This window comes from Spermophilus citellus (genome assembly GCF_964194105.1).
Source record: "Spermophilus citellus genome assembly, chromosome: 14".
In the NCBI taxonomy this organism is placed as follows: Eukaryota; Metazoa; Chordata; class Mammalia; order Rodentia; family Sciuridae; genus Spermophilus; species Spermophilus citellus.
This window is the reverse complement of record NC_138194.1, coordinates 85,503,554-85,524,898: the sequence shown is the minus strand read 5'-3', so window position 1 is coordinate 85,524,898 and position 21,345 is coordinate 85,503,554. Positions and strand designations below refer to the sequence as shown.

The window sequence follows — 21,345 nt, the reverse complement described above, 5'->3', positions numbered from 1 at the left end:
AGTAGCTAGTACTCCATGGTGCACGTGGCCCAGACACTTTCTTCCCTATTGCAATTCCCTATTACTTCTGCTATGGTTTGGATTTGCCTCCCAAGTCCTCATGTGTTGGAAACTTAATCCCCAAATTCACATGTTGATGGTATTTGAAAATTAATTACCTTTGGGAGGTAATAAGAATTAAATGATGTCATGAGGGTGGGGCCCCGTGATTAGATTAGTGACTATATGAAAAGGAAGAGGGACTTGAGATGATGTTCTTGTACTCTCCTCATGTGATGTTCTTTCCCATGTTATGACACAGGAAGAAGACTCCCAACAGAAGCCTGCATCTTGGTATATTAGGTTTCCTGGACTCCAGAACTATGAGAAATAAATTTCTTTTTTAAAAAAGCATATTACCCAGTCTCAAGGTATGCTGTTATAGCAACACAGAATGGACTAAAACAGTTTCCATACCAAAATGACTATAGGAACTATGGCAGTTACATGTAAACTCTGGCCAGTAGGAAGGAGGATATGATGAAGACTGGTGTGCTTCCTTCCTTTAGAATAAATTTCAGAAATTGCATATATCACATCTGCCTCTATTACATTAGTCAAAACCTAGTCATGACCTTAACTAACTGCAAGAAAGGCTATTTTTTTCTGGGGGGCTATAGGACCATCTAAATATCAAGGCTTCTGTTGTTATTAGAGTGTATTTTTTAATTAAAAGGAGGGTCACCATTCTCTAGTCTTATAATTAAGATAACAGATCCTATAATAAACAGATCTGGTTATACCCTGGCTTTTCCAATGACTTCAAGTGTATTACTTAGGCTACGGTCCGTGACATATAGGATTATTTAAAGAATTAAGCCACAGTCCCTGGAAAATGTATAAGTATGCAGAAAATTATGGTACATGGTTAATGTTGCTCTTCTTGAATTCCCTATTGAGAAAATGTGTACCCTAAAACATTTCCACTAAAAGATGTATTAACCAATTAGCTATAGGAGGCAGTCTTACGAAGTACAGTCACCACAGTGCCAAGGCAAGGAGTTTTTCTTTTCTTCTAGTTAAGTTGGTTTGAAAATCAATTGCTATGAATATTATATATAGTACACAAATCCTGGTCCTATGGCCCCATTGAAAATCTCACTTCTCATAGCATTCTCTATGTTTGGAGGCGAATTTCTCTGGATAGAAATGATAAGGAGGAATTCTAGAATCTTTATTTATTTTCCCATTATAAACTTGTTCATACAACTTATCTTTTCCCCCTACTCAGGAAAACTATAAAATTACTGATACTTCCTTCAGCCAATATCATCAGTTGATATGTTTTGAAACAGTTGAGTAATGAAGTTGAGACTAATCATGTACTCTGACGTTGATGTGTTTTTTAGTTTCTCTCTTAAGGAAGGCAAGTTGGTTATAGAACCACCAGCACTGTCTTCAGCCTGGGGATGGAGAGGAAACAGCTCAGCAGAAGAAACATTTGTTGAGCACCTCCTTTATAGTGTGCACTGCATTGAGCAAAGAAGAGCGCTGGTGTCTTGTGAGAGAGACAGAAACATGAAAAGGGAATATAAGAGGTGAGAGTGTCATTTCCAGGCCAAGAAAGTTTGTATATATTCATCTCTCTCCAACATAGTTGGAGATGAACAATCAATTAGGGAAAATTTTCTATTAAAGAAACATTCAGGAACCCTAAGTACATGTATGAAGACATGAATGGTGTGAATATACTTTGTATACAACCAGAGATATGAAAAATTGTGCTCTATATGTGTAATATGAGTTGTATGCATTCTACTTTCATATATAACAAATTAGAATTTTTTAAAAAAGATATCCTATGAAAAAGAAAAAAAAAGAAACATGAAGGGATCTGGGAAGGGTAGTGCATGCCTGTAATCCCAGTGACTCAGGAAGCTAACACAAGAGGATCCCAAGTTCAAAGCCAGCCTCAGCAATTTAGTGAGGCCCTAATCAACTTAGTGAGACCCTGTTCCCAAATAAAAAGTAAAAATGGTTGGGAATATGGCTCAGTGGTTAAGTGCCCCTGGGTTCACTCCCCAGTACCCCCCCCCAAAAAAAAAAGCAGGGAAAACATAGGGGATTTGCCTTGTTTATTATTGTTATCCTTTTGCCACTAATTTTGTGGTGCTATTGATTTAGTTATCATCTATTGTGCACTTCATTGCCAGGAATGAAGCCAATGCAGTTGGGCTAGTTTGCAGGAGGAAGGCGGATTAGCCCACATTATGCCACCAGTCCTAGTGATTGTCCTGGCTATCAGAATTTGTAAAAGCAATCAAGCAAACTTTTTCTACTAGGAGTAACTTAGGAAACTGTGATATGAAAGTATAGTACGTTTTCAAGGCTAAAGACATTAGTTAATTCAATATCATCTTACTTGAAAGATAAGGTAGTGGAAATAAGATAGCGCTTTGAAAATGGGGTAGGCCTGTATATAAATTCAACAGCTTCCCTGAGCCTCTGAATGATCCTCAGAGGATTAGTTAATATCTGGTAGTCACTGATTCCTCTTCTGGGGGATTTTTATGCAGAAAAAGTGGAATGATAGGCCAATGCTAATGTGTTGCCAGGTATGTATTAGATCCCCTTTGCTCTGCTTCCTTTTTTACCAAAGTTGTCTGGTCAATTGCCAAATTCAGAGGATGATGTTCAGTGCTTGTTTTATTGCCCATTGAACTTGCCGACTATAAATCCTTTCTTGCTACACTCTCCCTCATGTTTTTCCATGATGTCTCTGCCTCAGTGTCTCCTTCCCACCTTTACAGTTCTAACTTTGTGGGTTCCACTTCCCCCACCAGCCCTTTAGACTGGCGTTCTTCGGGTTCTGTCTCCACCCTCATCTTACTTTATACTGCAGTCTTGGCAAATTAATCTATGTCATGGGTCCAGATACCACAACTTTCAATCTAATAGTGACTTACATTTATATTCATTGCCTTGGCTCTTTCCTGAATCTCAGTTCAATATTTCCAACAGTCCAGTTGATAGTGTCCTCTGAATATTACAGGCACCAAAACATATTAAAGTTAACTCATTCCCTCTGCTATATTTCTTGCATCAATTAATTTAGGACTATCTAGCAAGTCACCTCTTTTTTTTCTCTTGAACTAATTTTTTTTAAATAATTCACAAAATTCTGTCAGTTTGGCCTGCAGACTTTTCTTCCTCCCTATTATTATTTCCACTAGATTCGTTTCACCTCTGTTCTATTTTTGATGTCCACACTGGCTTCCTATTGATTTTTCCACCTCCGTTTTTTCCCCCCAGTCCTTCTTTCAAAATCACAATCAATATAGTTTCCCCTGTTCAACTATCTTAAATGGAAAAATTCTGGTTGAAAACAGTTTAAAGCCATTTCTATTCCTAGTCTGTCTTCCAAAACTGAAAGAAAGAAAGAAAGAAAGAAAGAAAGAAAGAAAGAAAGAGAGAGAGAAAGAGAGAAAGAAAGAAGGAAGAAAGAAAGGAGGAAGGAAGAAAGAAAGGAAGAAGGAAAGAAAGAAAGGAAAGGAAGGAAGAAAGAACCTACCCTCCCCAAACTCTGAAGAATATTTAATAAACATAGTAAAATTTGGATTTAATTGGAGGAAGACATTGACCTGCAAAATGCCCACTTTACAGGAATTCTCAGAGTGATCACATACCCTATCAGAGGGTGTGTGGAATCATATAGAGTCAACTGATTAACATAGCACGCACACATACACACACACACACACACACACACACACACACACACACACACACACAAAGCACTTTTGACATATGAGACTCCATTGTGTCTCAGGTAGATCTCCTTGCTCTTCCATCAAACAGTTCTCTGTAAAGGGGGATTTCAGAGAAGATAAAGGCACACCAGACATCAAAGATAAAGGAAGTGTCAATAAATTTACCTGGGAATAAAACCATCTTTTATTATTTATTTATTTATTGGTGCTAGGGATTGAACCCAGGGCCTTGTGCATGTGAAGCAAGCTCTCTACCAACTGAGCTATATCGCCAGCCCTAAAGTCATCTTTTAAAAGAAAACTGATGAATCATGAAGCCTGTATAACATACCCTATAGCAAAATAAATTCTCAATATGTCAAAAACGTAAACATGAAATAGGAAGTAATAAAAATGTGAAGGAAAATATGAGTGAATTTTAAAATAATATTGGAGTGGTAAAGACTTTTCTAAGTTTTGGATAGAGCTCAGAAAGCATAAACAAAACAGTGGTCCATTTGCCCATTTTCTAAATATATAAAGAGCTCGTATAAATCAGTAAAAAGCACAAACAAATAGAAAAGTTGGCAATGAACATTAAAAAATGCTGCTCTAAAAGAAAAAAATAAAAATGGTTGGTAAACAGATGAGTACTTGCTCATCTTTATTCAGTTAAAGAGATGCAAGTTTAAACAAGGAAATAATGTTCACTTATCAGATTGGCCAAAATTTAAAAGTTTGATAGCAGAATGATATAAAGGGTATGTGGAAACAAATATAGTCATCCTCTAGAGACTGGAGTATAAATAGGTACTTTTTTAATGGGAAAGTTGAAAATAGCTTTCAGAGTTTAAAAGCACATACCCTTTCTTCCAGCAATTCTGTGCTGAGTAGTTTTTTCTACAGGGATACTCTCAGATACTTGCCAAGTTATAATAATAAACAATTGGGAACAGTCTAAAAATCTGTCACCAGGGACTAGTAAAACACAAGATGATGCAACAATGTAATGTGTGAAATACCATCTAGCTAGTTAAAACAATGAGGCGAAATTATATATGCTGAAATGGAAAGATTTCATTAGACATTATAAAGGGAAAAAGAAGAAAGTGTAGTAAAGGGGCTATTTATTCATTCACAGAAAGTCTTACAAGAGCATTTAAACATAGAACATTTCTGCAAGAAGAGAATAAAGACTTCACACTAGTTATTTCTGAGCAGTAGACTCATGGTTGGAAAAAAGAGATTTTGAAAATTATTGCATCCTTTTGTACTGTTCAAATATATATATGTTTTTTTACCATCTGTATGATTTTCATAATGCAGATAGAAAATGCTAGGAAAAATACAATAAAATTCAAAGGAGAAATTCTCAAATCTCTTTAATAAGCTTGCATTATTTATAGTATTAAATCAAGAGTCTCTGCCTCAGCATGGTAAGCTCTTGATAAAGTCATTGAGTAGTCCTACTTCTCAGCACCTCTCCTGCTTAACCTCACCTCCAGCCAAACATAATCGGTTTCTTGAGCACACCATGGTCTCAATGTCTTTATTTTTCCACCCCTTATGTGTGAAATGTCCCAGAAAATGTTACTCATCCATTAAGGCCAAATTAAAATGTGGCCTCATCTATGAGGTCTGACCTGACTAATCCAAATTACCCCACTTCCTTGTTCTCATAGCACTATAACCAGAGACAGGCCGGATTTGTTGTCCCCTTGCTCAGTCCTAGTCAAATGAGGACTAGATCCAATTCAGGTCTCTATAGTGCATATGCTGTGAACATTCCCTGGGTATTTCCTTGATGGGATCCTGTGTTTGTGACAATTGTGCTCCAGTTTGCCTCATCAGAAGGGAGGGGGCAAAAAAAAAAAAAGGTCCAAATGCTTTTGTTAGCATCATATGCATATATGTATTGCACAGAACTTATTGAATTCAGTCTTCATAACACCCTTTCAAAGTAGGCCTTCCCTTGTTGATAAGTGAGGAAAACTCAGGCTCAAAGGGGTTAAAGTGAATTCTTCAAAGTAAATGGTGGAGTTTGGTTTCAAGTTTGGGATTTTCTGGCTCCAAAGTGTGTGCTTGTTCTGTTCTGGAATTTGTGTTCTGGACAGGGAGGGAGGGAGGTTCAGGATGAGGCAACAGTGCTTTCATAGGAGAGGCTACTCCCCCAAACTTCTCCTCTTCTGATACAGAGGTGAGTATGGAGAAGGCCAAGGGTGGGGCATGCAGGGCAATGGTAACAGTTGGGAAGGGACAATGGAGCAAGTTGAGTATGGCACCTCCATTTTGTATAGGATTGTTAACTTCCTGCCTAGGACATCCTGGATTTGTTAGGCATTCTGCTGACCCAGGCCCTCTCCTTCCAAGGGCCAGCTGGGGTGATTCTGTTTTCTGGAATATCACAGGGCAGATGATGATTAATTCTTGGCGAACTTGGAAGTGGGAATGTGAAACACGTGCCTGTTTGGGGTTCCTTCACATGTTTCTAATCAACCAACCAGATTTCACTTGAATCTTTTATGGCTTCTCCGAAATTTGTAGTGAAATTGGAAGCCAAATGTAGGTCTGAACCAATTTGTGGTTGTTATAATAACTATCCCTTTTCCCCATTCCTTCAACCACTTGGTGAAAATTATTATTGCTGTAAAATTTCTTAGTCATACTTTCCAGGGGGTTGAAATTTCTTAGCTTGTCATATGGATAAATATTATATTATATTAGAGCAGTATGGTTGGATGGGTTGGATGGAATCTTACAAAAGACACACCACTGACAGTGTAAATTGGAGATATTGAAAAATCCTCTAATTAGGATGCACTGCACCTTCGATTCAAGAAACATTTTGAGCACCTTCTTTGTGTAAGGCATATGGAAGCTGGGTTAATAGATGTGTTTAGTACCTTTATTTCTTATGCTGAATACATCTTTAAGCAAACCCACTGCCTCCTCCACAGCCCTGAGCTCAGATGATGGTACCGCCAGGGACCTACTTGCTGAAACTAGAAATTCTGGAATCATCCCTGATTTCTTTCCCTCCAGTAATCTCCATCCATGTTGAATCAAGTCAGAGGTATTTTGACCTCCTGAATGTCTCTCGATTCTGCATCTCCATCTTCCTTGCCATAAGCCCTTCTTTGCCCCAGGCTTTCATCATTTCTTTCCTGGACCATTGGTCTTCTCTCTGATTTCTCTGGTCCCAGGTTCTCATATTCCTTATAGTACCAGAGAGATTACACAAAATGCAATTTTGAACATGTCACTCGCTTGTTAACATTCTCCATGGACTCTTTACCACAGGCTGAATACTAAACTTCTCAACAAGACAGCCATGGCCTCCCACCGTGAGCAAAGACACCTGAGAGAGACCAGCATCTTTTCATTTGGAAACATGAAGACTCAAAGGAAAGAAATCTGGCATTTTTAGTCTATAAAATCTAAAAGACTGTGGTTTTGGAAGAACTAAGATAAATTACCAATTCCTAGAACTTTACCTCTTCAAGTGCATTCTGTGAAGGCAGATAAAAAACCACTTAAGATAAAAACAGGGAGTAGGTAATAAGAAACATGAGTTCCAAGTTCTTAACATATTTATGTATCCATCCATTTACTCATTCGCTTCTTTGATCAGCAGGTATCTATTGAATATCTAGACAAAGAGATTACAAAGTAACTTAGGGCAGTCCTGTTTTCAAGGGGAGACAGATAATAGGCAATTATAAGAAACTAGGATGAGTGCTCCATTATGAAAACCACACTGTGCTTTGGGAACGTACTTTGGGGGCACCCAACCCAGTCCAAGAGGCTCAGGAAAGGTGATGCTTAAGTGGAGAGCAGGTGGAAGAATGTGATTTACCTAGCTGAAAACAGGAAGGACCACTGTTGTCTTGCACTTAAAAAGATAATAAAATTAATTTAAAAAAAACAAACAGGAAGGAAAAGAAGTTCAAGCAGAGGGGAATGTAGGCAGAGGGTCAGAGGGAAGAGAAAGCAGAGTTCTGTGGGCTAATATAGTAGGATTGTGATGCTGAAGTTAGGATAAAAGCAGGAGGTGGGTGGCCAGCAGGAGGTGACAGGCCTTTTCAGAGGCACCTCTAGCCCTCCCTGGGTCTTAGGCTTGGGCTCATGGCTTGGCATGTGGAACATGGACTGGGTTCCAGCCTCACTCTACCCTTAGCTGGAGGCCCCTATCTATACACAGCAACCTTGACCAGGTGACTGCTAACCTTTATGGAGGAGTTGGTGCTTTGTCCTCAGGTCAATGGGAAATCTTGCAGGGCATTAAGCAGAGGAATTAAGCAGTCATATTAGAATTTTAGATTTTTCAGACTGCAGCATGGAAACTTTGCTAGACTACTTTGAATTGAAGTAATGGAAGGTAGTTAGGAGATATGCTCAGTGGTCTAGAGGAGAGATGATGGTGGTTTCATCTAACGTAGTGACATTCGTTGGCATTAAAGCCATCATGACTAGTTAAAGGAGATTCAGCAGCAGCCTTCAAGGAACATGGTAGAAATTAGTCTTGTTCTTCCTTACCAAAACTTGCCTGGGTGCAAGACACAATAGTGGATTTGATGGACCATGATTTGACTCAGTGAGGAAATAGGTTTTTATTTTTTTATAAAAGCTTTACTGAGATATAATCAGTACTTTAAAAAAGTTTGGACATATGCAGATACCTGGGAAACCATCTGACAATCAAGTTAAAAAACACATTTATCTTCTCCAAAAGGGAAGTAGATCCTAAACAATAGAAATTCCACAACAGAGAAGAAGGACACAGAACAAGATGCCATGAGTCCCCAGGATGGCCTGGATGAGTGTCTCAGCCTCCTTTAGTTGTATAATAACCTCACCCAAGCCTGATGAGGAACAGATTGTGGCAATTTGTTCCATTTTTCCTCCTACTAGAAACATTTTCGCAAGGCTATTGAAGAATCTCATTCATTACCCCCCAAAAGCAATTCAAACTCTCAAAGTTGTGCAATCCTACCAGGTTAAATTTTCACAGGCCCTTGGTGGGCCTGGCCTGGTGGGCGTGAGACATGAGCCAACAGAGTGGGGGTGTAAGAAACACAGAGAGTAAGACAATAGTGGAATTAGCCACGTTGTAAATTTGCATTATTCTGTGTGGATATCTTTAACCTCCAATTTAGGCTAGTATTTGAGCTGGGAAAACCAATAACAAACAGAATAATCATTCAGATTGTCTTTAGTTTTCTAGTGGAGTTTAAATCAATCTATTATTTTAACCAAAGGAGAAATTCTTATCATAAAAGAACAAGGTTTATCACCGGAGTTTTCCCTACCGGGTCTTTGGGACACTTAACAAGAAACTCCCTTCTTGGGCCTCATTTCCTCCTCTCAAAATTCATTTCAGAATTGCAATGTCATGCTTCTATTTGCTTTTTGAAGTGTCGGCACACACAGAGGCTCTCCATGGATAGCTGTCAAATAGAAGAACAAGCATGCATTGTCCTAGGGATCAATGGGGAGGCATAAAAATAAATGAAAAATTTCCCATTGTATAGTCATCCACAGTGCAACAGCAGAGATGGTCATACACATGGGTGGTAACTGGAGACTATGCTCGGTGCTATCCTAGTCTGGTGAATCACAGGAGAGAGAAAGGCAAGAGGAACAGCAGAGCTGAAACTGAACAAAGGCTTGCCAGACATGAAGGAAAGATCCTTCAAAGCTGTGGAAACCAGAAGGTCTGTGATTTCTTCCCTAACTCAAGATAGATGCTTGCTTTCAAGGGCAGCTCTTTGGGGCTTGCAGGATAATTGTCTGACAAGATGGTGGCAAAATCAGTGTATGTATCCTCTGGCCACCTGCCTCAGTGCAGATGGATGGTCTTGTCCAAGCATTGAATTGCCTAATGAAGGCTAGCCGCCCAATGTGCTGATTCCAGTTGTCTTTAAGAGATGCCCAGAAAGGCTTAGCAGAAGGTGCCATATGCAGGTCTGACACCTCAGAGTAGCAAAAGGAAAGTAAAGAAACTGTAGGAGACGAGAGCAGGTGAAAGGATAAGACCAAAGGTCCATGAAGCCGACGTACTCTGCCTGCTAGTGGTGCTGATGAACAGTTGGTGGAGACAATTAGGTTCTTTCCATCAACTTTGTGCTAAAATTGGACCTAACACACCTCTCTTCTCACTTTCTATTAATAATTACTCTCTGGCTTCAGTTAAATCACCTGAATATTTGTCAGATTTAGTAAGATTTAGCTGAAGCCAAAGAGGCATCGTTAATAGAAAGGGAGAGGAGACTCACTGACCATCCAGCAGTGGATATCTGTATGGTGTGTGAAGTTTTCCCAAGATAATGGTTTGCATTTTTTTAAAGGACCAGGATTCCTTTTTTATATTAAATTTTGCTTAGAAGGTCGATATACAAAGAGCCGTGGTTAAGCAACAACAAGAAGAAACATAAACATACTTGAAACATTTACAGCATCCCAGGTACTCTGCTGTGCACTTATGTGTATAATTCTTGCAACAATTCTATGATGCTATGCCTATAAGGTAGGAATTTTTCTTATCTCCATTTTGGATTTGAGGACATGGGACATGAAGAGTTACAGCTAATATATGGTAAAACTAGACCCAGGAAGTTTTCCCTCAATGTAGTGTCCTGATGATACAGGTGGTCCTGCCCAAAAGGCTTTGGCTGGAACAGGGCTGGTGAGGCAGAGCTGAACCATGCTGGCCTCCACACCCTGTTTCCTGTTCTTCTGTGGTAACAGGTATAGCTGAGTTTCTTTCTCCCCTTTCCCCCTTATCTTTGGAGCTCAGGAATTTTGGATAATTCATCAGGCTTCTGTGTAATAACACTGTCTAAAAACTACTGCCTTGATTTTTCCTCCCAGATCTCTACCAGAAGCTGTATTCTGTCACATACACTCTATATGAAATGCATGTTCATGGCAAAATGGATGGATCTTCACATGTGGAAGTAGATGCGAATCACAAAAGATCAGGCATTGGATAATTCCATTGGTAGGAAATAACTACAATAGGCAAATCTATAGAGACATAATCCTTTTTTTAATATTTATTTTTTGGTGTAGATGGACACAACACAATGCCTTTATTATTTTTTATGTGGATCAAACTCGGGTCCCACCCGTGCTAGGTGAGCACTCCACCGCTAAGCCACAATCTCAGCCCCTATAGAGACATAATTCTGTCTCTACTGGTGATTACTTATGGCTGGGAGGCTGGGAGGATGTATGATTAATGGGTATGGGGTTTCTTTTTTGGAGTGATGAAATGTTCTAAAATTGATTATGTGATGGTTATATAGCTCTTTGGATCTACTAAAAACATTGAGTTATACAATGTAAATTAGTAATTATATGTCGCATGACTACATTTCAATAAAGCTATTAAAACAAATGAAAAACTGAAAAAAAAAGAGCATCTCTTTAAAAATTCATTCAGTGTGTTGGTCCATTAACTCATTAATTAATTCCACAGCATCTTTGGAATGCCTTTTCTGGCTAAGCAGTTGCTTACACATGGGATACAGTGAGAAGAGAGCTCCAGGTCAAGAAAATCATGACACAGCAGTGCGAAGCAGCCAGGATGCTCTCACAGCATGTTGTGTGCAAGCAGAGAAGAGGCCAAAGCCTCCTCGCAGAGGAGGTTTTGTTGAGCTCAAATCCAGTGTTTACTGGGGAGTCCAGCAGGAAACCCCTTAGGCAGCCAAAATGGGATGTGAGGGTTTTGGGTAGAGATAGCAGCAGGTAAAAGCTCAGAAAAATGAAAAGGCAGAACTCATTGGGGGGTTGCAAGATAAGCAGGAGCTAATTACTGTGTTCTTTGAATTATTTATCTACTCATTTATTCCTTCATTGAGTCACCAGTGTCATGCAGAGGTTAAGTCAGTGCTGCTCAAGCTTGGCTTTTGGAATTACCTAAATCTTCTCCAGAAACAATTGGTCTCAGTGTACTTTGGGCATCAGGAATTTTGGGAGATTCTAATTGCTGTCAACATCAAAAATCAGTATGGGACTGGGGTTATGCCTCAGTGGAAGAGCACTTGCCTAGCATTTGTGAGGCACTGGGTTCAATGCTCAGCACTGCCTACAAATTAATGAATAAAATAAAGGTCCATCAACATCTAAAAAAATATTTTTAAAAAATCCATAGGTTTTATGATGGACTTGAAGAAAAAGGGGAGAAAAACAGGCAAAGTGGTCCTGGTGTTTTGAAGAATACAATCAACATATGTTCTTAGAGAACTTTCTAGTCGTACCAGGGTACTGGAGGTACTGGAGATACAACCTCAAGTAAGATGAGAGTCCCAGGCATCATGAAGTTTCCAACTAGTAGAAGCAATAGAACTTAAACAAGGAAGTGGACTGAGGAATCTCTCATTTTGACCTGGGATGAAAGATACAAAGGAAACAGTGAAGGTTAACAGACTATCAGGAAGAAGCTACCTCACTTAACTGGCCAGGCGAAGTCTCTTCAAGGAGATGACAGTAAGTTAAAACCTACAGTTTGAGCAGGAACTGGCCTTGGACGTCCATGGGAAGAATATTCTTGGCTATTTGTGTGTGTGTGTGTGTGTGTGTGTATTCTTGTTATTGCAAGGAGCAGGCACATATTTAGACTACATTTTAAAGAAAACAATGTTCATTATTGTGGGGGGCACATAATGAATGTGTTTCTAGGCTGTGGTATTTTATTTATCCCTGTATGACCAGAACCAAGCATGCCGAGTGGCATATAAGAGTTGTTTTATAAATGTCCACAGAATAAAGGAACTAATGAAATCAGTAAAGAAGAAAGTGAAAGGGAGTGTTTGAAGAAAGAATATTCCAGACAGGAAATCCATAGCACAGAGAAGAAGCACCTCCCATGTGGGGGTTAAGAGTAGAGGTTTGTCCCTCTGGTGCAGAAAAAGAAAGTGGAGACTCCTCCTGATACCCTCTGTGTTCTTCCTTTTTAAAAATATTTTTATAAGTGCCTTACAACTTATACATAATATTGGGGTTCATTTTGATACAACCATAGGAACCTCGAATATGATTTGCTCCATTTAGGTCTCCAGTAGTTCCCTTATCCCTCCCCTTCTCTGGTATTCTTGTTTGGGGGAAGGGCTGTTTGCTGAAGGGAAGCCTGAAGAGTGAGGGGAGTGGCTCTGCATAATCAGGGAGACCTTGCTTGCAAGGATCACAAGGCACACTTGCAGGGATCACAGAGGTATTGAGGGCCTAGGGCAGAGGCAGACCACACAGCCACAGCAGTGCCAGGGGACATGGAGGTGAGATGAGGTCTAGTTCTCACCGATAGCACCCTGGGTGGGGCTTTCACAGATCAAAATGGCAGGCAGTGGTAAGACAAGGAAATGAATAAACGGAGATGGAAGGAGAAAAAGACTAAAACTGATATTAAGTCTAGACGGGGACAAAAAGAAAGTAATGTCAAGAAGGAATTCAAAGATAAGAGGAAGAAAGAGGAAGGGACCAACTTTTAATGAGTCAGAAGCCAAAAGTATAATGGGAAGAGGCAGTGAGAAAAATGAAAGAAAAGGAAGTTCCTGTTACTCCACTGGAGGCATTACATACATGAAAGCACTTTAAAACAAATGATAGCTACATTTTACTGAGTACGACTATCCCCAAAGAACAGCTTAGGGTTTCACTTACATAATTTCATTTGATCTTCACAGCATATATCACAATCCCCATTTTACTGATGAGGAAACTGAGGCTTTGTGGGATTAAATATATTGCTCACATTTTGTAGTTAGAAAGAAGAAACTGAATCTCTCTGGTGAAGCTAATGCCCATAACCTCCAAGCTATGTTGATGTTTTCTTTTTCCCATGTTGTAAGAATACCATGTGACCTCTTCATCCTTTTCTTGTGAACTGATAACCCAGTGCTTGATCTATTAACTCATTGGACACTGCAGGATGAAGTCCAGATTTCCTCCAGTGACACATGGGGGAGGTCATAGTCCAATCCCACACCATCTTCTCTGGACGCAGGCTCCCACACGCTCGGCTCCTGCCAGCCCTGACTCTTTTCAGTTTGTTGGGGGCACCACAACAGCTTTCGTGGATGGTGTTGTCTGGGCTGGTGATGTCCTTCTTCCTCTTCTCCTGGCTGACTCCTTCAAGCCCTTCAAAACTGAGAGTGAGTATCTCCTTCTGTAAGCTGGAGGGGAAAGAGGCTGGGGGAGGGGTGCGATGGGCCATTTCATCTCTACAGGCCTCCGCCATGGCTCTCCTCATAACCCTGAAGTTCTGTGATTCCAGCGGCCTGTCTAGAGCTCCCTTCACAGTTCCATAGTTCCTTCCTCTTTGGGTTAGTGATTTTCCACTTGGAAATCTGGAAAGACCCAGAAAAAGAAGAGAAAAAGGTGTGGGGATCCAGACTGGTTCTGATAACGTACCTGCAACAGCTGGCAAAGAGAAGAAATGCAGATGATAATAATAATGTAAAAAAAAATGAGGTCAATAAATTCAAAGTATTCCAAGATCAGTGACCAAAACAACTATTACATTAAATTATTAAATAATTAAATTATAATAATTAAATTATTAAATTATTAAATAATTTCTAATAATTTTATAATGAAAAATTAATTATCTGTTGTTTGTGAGTTGCATTATCATTAAGTCAGGGGGTTCACCCACCAGGGAGGTGGCTGTTGTAGTGAATGTGGAGTGGACTCGGATTAGGAGGACCTAGTAGATTTCACCTTCTGCTTGGGTGATTGGGCACATTTTTTTTCCCCCAGCTTCTATTTCCTTATGTGTAAAATAGTAATAGGAGAGCTCCCCAGGCATTGTTTGGGAGGCCAGATGACAGCATGACTGAGGAAAGCTCTTTGTAAGCTGTAGCATGTTCTAGGGAAAAAATGGTGGTAGTATTCCTGAGAATGTTAGAGGAAATTGTATACAGTGTCCCCTTGCCCCTGCTTAACCTGAAAATGCTAGTTCTGGGAACAACCACCGGGCAGGAAACTTCTGCAGCAAAATTCTTATGGAAACAGGGAATGAACCCGGCAGAATGAAGGAGATGGAAAACCAAACCTCACCGACTCTCCTTGAAAGATGAAAAATTAACTAGGCACTGTTGGGGGTTGGAATGGAATGGCTGTGCCGGACGCCCCGTCTTCAGCCTCCGGACACTTTTCCTTCCCCAAAGCCATTTTAGTCAAAGGTCATGTGTGTGTCTTGTCAAAGGCCAGCTTCCAATGGAATCACTGTCCCCCGGGATAGCGGCCCCCTGACTACATCTGCATTGGAGAAATCCCAAAAGCAAACGGCCCAGCGCAAACAAGAGCAGTCCGGAGCAGCCGTCCTGGGCACCGCTCCCAGGTCCCCGGCCGCAGCCTGGAGCAGTCACCGACGCCCGCAGCATGGCCCGCCACGCCGATCGGGTACGGTAGGCGCTTCTCTCTGCACGTCCTCCATTGCTTGGGCTCCCCGGTCAAAGCTGCTGTTCTGTCAAGCAGAAAAAAACCTAGCAAAGGGCCTCCCGATTTGCCGGAAACCGGTCCCTGTTGGGCTGCGTTCGCTTGCACTCAGCTGGAGAGATTTCCAGGCGCGCAAACGCGGAGCTTAATTTCGAGTTGTCTTTGCCAGAGAATGTTTGGCTTTGTAAACACGTATCTTGTTTCTGGAAAACGAGCCGGTGGGACTTGCAGAGGGGCTGGGGACGTCGGCTCACCACCGCTCCAGCCCGTGCAAATGGGTGAGCCCCTTTGGCCATTACCAGCCACAGAGGGGACTGTGAGCTTTGCCCGCCTGGGGCAGCGAGATCGCTAGGCTCCTTGTTTATTACCTGTTGGGTCAGGGCTTGGCAAGAAGGATGAGGATTTGTAAAGCCACCTATTTCAGTAGCGTTCTCTGGTCTCCTACACGTGTCCCAAAGAAATAGAAGCATATTCCTGATGGAGGGAGCCCCTTCCCCACCACCGATCCCCTCGATCCCCAGGATCCCCTCCGCAGGCTCCACAAAGGAAGGATGTTGATTGACTGCACGGAGCAGCCAGGCTCTGGCCTTTTGTACTTTCCTATTTGAACAAGCTTTTCAAATGGACATGGCTTACTTTGGCTAAGAATAGAAGGAGCTTGGGGTCTCAACTGATTATGGGTGCTTTTGATCTGGACTTGGAAGTCTCCAAGAGCAAATGGAGCAGATGGGGAGCATTGACTGACGGGCCCCCAGTCTTCAGGTGTGGAGCGAAGGGTTAAAGGGTTTGGGGGATTTCCGGGCTTCCACGCTCTGGTTTTATTTTAACAGGTTAAACATGGAGCCATTGCTCACTGATAAAAGGAATGAAAACAAAAGTCTTTCTAGTGCTCAGCGGGATGGAGAGGGAACCCGCTTCTGGTATGTGTTTATTTATCACATACCCAGTTCCGCTGAGGATAGTTTTCTAACACTTGTGTTCACCAGGTATTTATTGAGCTTCTGCTCTTCTCCTTTGGGGCCACCTCCAGCTGCCACCAGGTTTTCTCTTCTTTCCCCCTAAACTTCTTGAACTAACTCAGAGTCCTTGCTACCCTTTACCCTTTCACACCCAGGACACTGGCATCTACCCCTCACCTCTGAAGACCAGTCTCTGTCAGGGCCACCCAAGAGTTCTGTGAAGGCAAATCTTAGAGCATTTTATAGGCTTTTCCCCCAGTCTCTGTGTCATTTGAAACAGTTGGTCAACTCCCTCTATTTTTTGGACTCTGTCCTGGATTCTGGGATACCACACGTCTCTGGTTCCCTTCTGCCCTTTTGAGTTACTGTTTAATGCCTTAAGGCCTCACTTCATACCCCTTAGTGTGCCCTGCCATTTCCTCCTGGACGCTCTGTCCTTAGTTGGTTGTCCTGCAGGCCCCCAGACAATTCATTCATTTCAATGGCTTCAACCATATATCCATGATATGGTGTCATGCCAGATCTGTAGCTTATGTCAATCTTTTCCCTTAAACACTAGCACTAAACACCAGCTCCACTTGGATGTTCCATAGACATGCTTTGAACCTATCGAAATCAACATGCTTGTTTCTCTCTCCTTCTCCCACGCCTGGTTTTCTTCTATTTTGTGCTATGGCATTTCCAGTTGTTCAAGCCAGACACAGCAGAATCAGCCTAGGTGACTTCCTCTTTTTTATTCACAACAAAGTCAGCAAGCTTTGTCTACTTGCAGAACATAGTTCATACAGACACCTGTGTCTCCTCTCTTGCCACTCTTGATTCAGGCCATTCTGGTCAGAACTTCCCATTAGTTTCACTTAGGACCAGTTCTACTCACTCTCTGACCCCATCTTATCTCCATACTGTGTTACACAGTCTGCCTAAAAATGCAATATGATCATGCAGATCCTTTGTAAAATGTCTTTAATGGATTCCTATTTTATTCTTTGGAAAATTCCATCGATGTATAAAAGTTCTCCCTAAGTTCCCCTTTACCTTCCTCTTCAGTCTCGTAGTTTATCACTCTGTACATCTCATGCACCATTTTTGCACATTTACACACATTGTATTTAAATTTAGGCATATTAAACTGCTTACTAAATATGACTTTGCACCTTGTACTTCTCCTAGGTCAGTGCCTGACCTTTATTTTTCTTTCAACATTCAACTGAAAGCCACTTTCTCTTGGAAACTTCCCAGACCATCTGCATCCCATTGTCCAGAATGGGTTAGGCAACCCTCCCATACTCTCTCCAAACTTCCTCTACTTCTGCTACCAGAGCACTTATTGTTTACTGCAACTATCTATTTGTCTATCCCCTATTGGACTGTAACTCCTGCCGGACAGAGATCCACTCTTTGTCTTAGTGTCTTTAGAGCTTATTACCAGTATTCAATTGGGATGCTCCGTGAATTTTCATGAATTTTATGCAATTCTTGTGAATGAGTATTATGTTCAGGTATTGAATTAGATGACTGAGATACAAAAGGGCATCTGGAAATATCTATGCTACAATATAGCAAAGAATAAAGATCAACTATGATTAATCAGGAAAAGGCTCACTCTTCCACTTACTTAAAACAGGAAGGGTTTAGAGTTTTTTGGGTGTTTGAGAAAATGATCCAAGTCTCTGGTTCTACCAGCTTGCCCTATAATCTACTGGGGGTTTCTTCCTGTTGCTTCCAGTTTCTTTTATTGCTACCAGCATCTATCCTAACCTTATCCAAGTCCAAGAAGTACTGTATGAAAGTCCTTTGCAATCTTGCCTCTGATGACTTCGGGAAGGCAAAGGAATCCTCTTCAAACTGGAGCTTGGCATAGGACATTGAAGGTTTAAAAAGACTCTTACTAAGTTGGCTCAGAAAGGCATCCAGGGTCTCAGAATAGACCAGCGAGTGAAATCTCTAAGACTCTCTAGAGAGCGATGGAACCTTTGCAAAACTAGCAATGAGAAAGTGCATTTCTGATTTTGTAAAAAGAGACACTGTGTGCATTCTGAAACTCTAGACAGAGAAGTGAATGATGATTGTATTCTACAGGGAATTAGTTAAACTTCAAGTTGTTCTTAAACTGTTTGTGATCATGGTCATTTGCAATTTGGATGCATGCTATTCTTTTAAGAAAAAAAACAAGAACAAACAAACAAACAAACAAAAATCAAAACAAACAAGAAAACAACCACTATACAACATAGCACTTTAACTTCCAAGGGGTTCCTACCAGTGTACCCTTGGGTTCCCTTGAGTTATGAATGTCCAGTTAAGAATTTCTAATCAAAGGCTTAATTAATTAAGAAGATGTTCTGGAAAGGAAGTAGATGGTGATTAGGAGTAAGCATAAGTCAAATTATGCATGTTTTCTCTTTTGAGAGGATCACAGTTTAATGAGTGCTAATGACCATGAACTTGAAGCCATGGGACCTGGGCTCATGTCCCTGCTCTGGCAATCACTCTGTTGGTGATCTTCTCTCTGAGTGATTATTTCATTGTCTATAAAAAAGGGATAATGAGTGTTGGATAATGAGTATTATTAAATGTAATATAGTTACATTTAATAAATATTAATTTAAAACCTTGATTTTTACAAAGGCCCAAATCTTTTGACATTCTTTCAGATCAAAAGGGTGCATATGGGCTGCATTAATAACTGAGTGCATTTGTTAAAGGAGGGCTGATTGGCAGATGCATTGACAGATGGACTTCTTTACTAGCATGCTACTGGGCCCTGTGCTCACTCCTGATTATTTATCACTGATATCTGTGAATGGATCACATTGGCTCAGGAAAAAGGTGTGAGAATTAGGATTCCAAATGTTATCAACATATTGTAGTCTATTTTGACTTTTTATTTTTGCAGTGTGTGTGTGCAGAGACACATATTAAAATGCTGTATGCATGGGCCTTTAACATCAGTTGCAAATTCTTGGGTGTGTATTTATGTGGTGAGAGAAGTGGGTGGGAAGGGGAGAGAGAGCAAGATTGAGAGGGAAAGGGAGAGGGAGAAAGACTGGGAGAGGGAAATTGAGAAAGGAAGAGACAGAAGAAAAGTTAAAGAGATGTGATAGTTTCCAAGGGTTAAGGTTTAGGGGTTTAAACAGACAATAAAATCAATAATGAGTGATTTCTTCTCAAATAGAGTTTGGTTTTATAAAAAGAGGTCTGTAGTATGGAACATGGAAGGAAAGAGCCATTCGTATCTGTATTGTTCAGACCAACTTTAAAACAATTTTATCTAGATCTGGGTGCTACACGTTAACTTAATAGCAATTGTAATTATATGCCAACCACGGTGCTAGATGTTGAAGAAAACAAAGCTCAAAAAGTCCTGATCTCATGGAGTTTAGTGTAACCGTGGGGCTAGACAAGGAACCAGGTGACCTTATAGGTTATACTTGCTTTGATCTGAGAAGCTTAGGCCCCATGGAACACCTAAGAAGGGGTGTTTAATCCAGACCTAGTGGGTACAAGGTAAACTTTCTAATGAAATTAATTGCTAAATTTAGACTCAGAGGCTGAGTAGGAATGAGAAAGATCAAGATGGTAGAGGGAAGAGGTTTCTGAGCAGAGATGACAGTCCCTTCAGTAGGCTGAGGGCAAGAGGGCTGCTCAAGAAACTGGGATGAAAGAGATGAGACTGAAGTGGTGCTTAGTAATTAGGGAGCTGTAATTAATCCTTAGGAGTATGGGGAAAAGCCTAGCAGGGATGTGTCGTAAGCAGTTGGTGTTAGGGAAAGATCATTCCAGCTGCACTATGGACAGTGTGCTGGAGGGATGAAGGATGAGAGAGACCACTTAGGAGGCGCTGTGGTGATATAACCAAGAAAAGATGGTGGCCCCCACCAGAAGGGTGGCAGGGGAGGTGACAAGAGTGCGTTCATTCAAAGATCATAAATCAGGAGATGCAAAGTAAAGAGTGACAGCTGCCGGAATGCTACAAAAAGGATGGGCACAGACTCTTATTGTGCAAAAGATAAGATTTTTGAAAGTCATGACATCTATCTTTATAGCTTTCATGGAGACCTGGAAGGGAGGTTAGTGTTGTGTGTGCCATCTCTCAGATGGCAGGACCAGGCCACGGGTGGGGAACCCAGGGAGATTGATTTCGGCTCAATACAATGAAGAGTGTTCTAACAGCTGTTCCAAGGCAATGAGTTCTTTGCCACAGAAATTTAAGCGTTGTCTTGATAACTGTTCTTTGAAAAGCTGGAGAGGCAGAGGTGGGACTGGCCAGACTGGAGGGCATTGACATTGCCTTTCAGCTCTAAGATTCCAGGCTTCGGTGTATGAAGTTCAAGTATCTGTGCTTGGCGTTTAAGGCCCAGTGTGAGGCAGCTTTGTAGGCAGCCCTGTGTCCTGGCTTCCTGGTGCAGGGTTACGTTATGCCTGTTATGTCAAAGTAGCTGTGAGAGCATCATCCTCTTTCACACTCAAGAGGGCCCCAGTTTGAGCAATAAATTTTGTAGCCATTGATTCCTTCGACTTCACTTTCCTGCCTCTTTAGAAACACCATGAACTTCTCCTGCAAAAGGCTTTGTTGCCCTCAGGCAGACCCAGCATTGGACTGCAAGTTTTGTTTACTTGTGCCATTTCCTACACCAGCAAGATCCCCCCCACCTCCACATTCTAAAACCTCACTGAAAAACATACCATTTCCTCAAGTCCTAAGCTCAGCCAGCAATGCGTCCTTGTCCTTCATTAAGCCTTTCCTTTGTCTTTAAAGAAATTAAGCTTCTTTGCAACATGATAGTTTGCATTATATTGCTGAGTAAATTACTATTTTTATTCTCATTTGAACCTCTTTCGTAAGGGACCATTTGCTATTAGTTTGGTCCTAGGATCTGTGAAAACTTCCATAGTAACTCAGTGGACTGAACGCTGCTTTGTCTAAGGCAATGTCGCCCTTCAGAGAGTTTTTATTTTTATTTTTTAAGAAAAATCATTTTTATTATGTAAGTGATACATGCATTTTGTAGAAAATATTAAATATGGAAAAGCACAAAGAAGAAACAAAAGTTGTCTACTATCTCACTACCTAGAGATAAGCATATTAACACCTGGGCGAATCCTCCTTGTATATTCTTTTATTCACATGTATTCTTTTGTTTGTTCTTTTCAGATATACACGACAATAGAGTATATTTTGACATGTTATACATACATGGAGTAAACTTATTCCAATG

The 21,345-nt window shown here is 40.9% G+C and overlaps 1 protein-coding gene across 1 annotated transcript in view; it reads left to right on the top strand.

The window, feature by feature from the left end:
• Positions 1 to 14,899: 14,899 nt before the first annotated feature.
• Positions 14,900 to 21,345, top strand: part of ENPP2 (ectonucleotide pyrophosphatase/phosphodiesterase 2) — a 115,589-nt gene continuing 109,143 nt past the window's right edge. The window contains 3 exon segments of the mRNA XM_081266480.1: positions 14,900 to 14,966; positions 14,969 to 15,061; positions 15,064 to 15,131. Coding sequence (XP_081122606.1) covers positions 14,915 to 14,966; positions 14,969 to 15,061; positions 15,064 to 15,131 — 213 coding nt within the window. The 5' untranslated portion in view covers positions 14,900 to 14,914.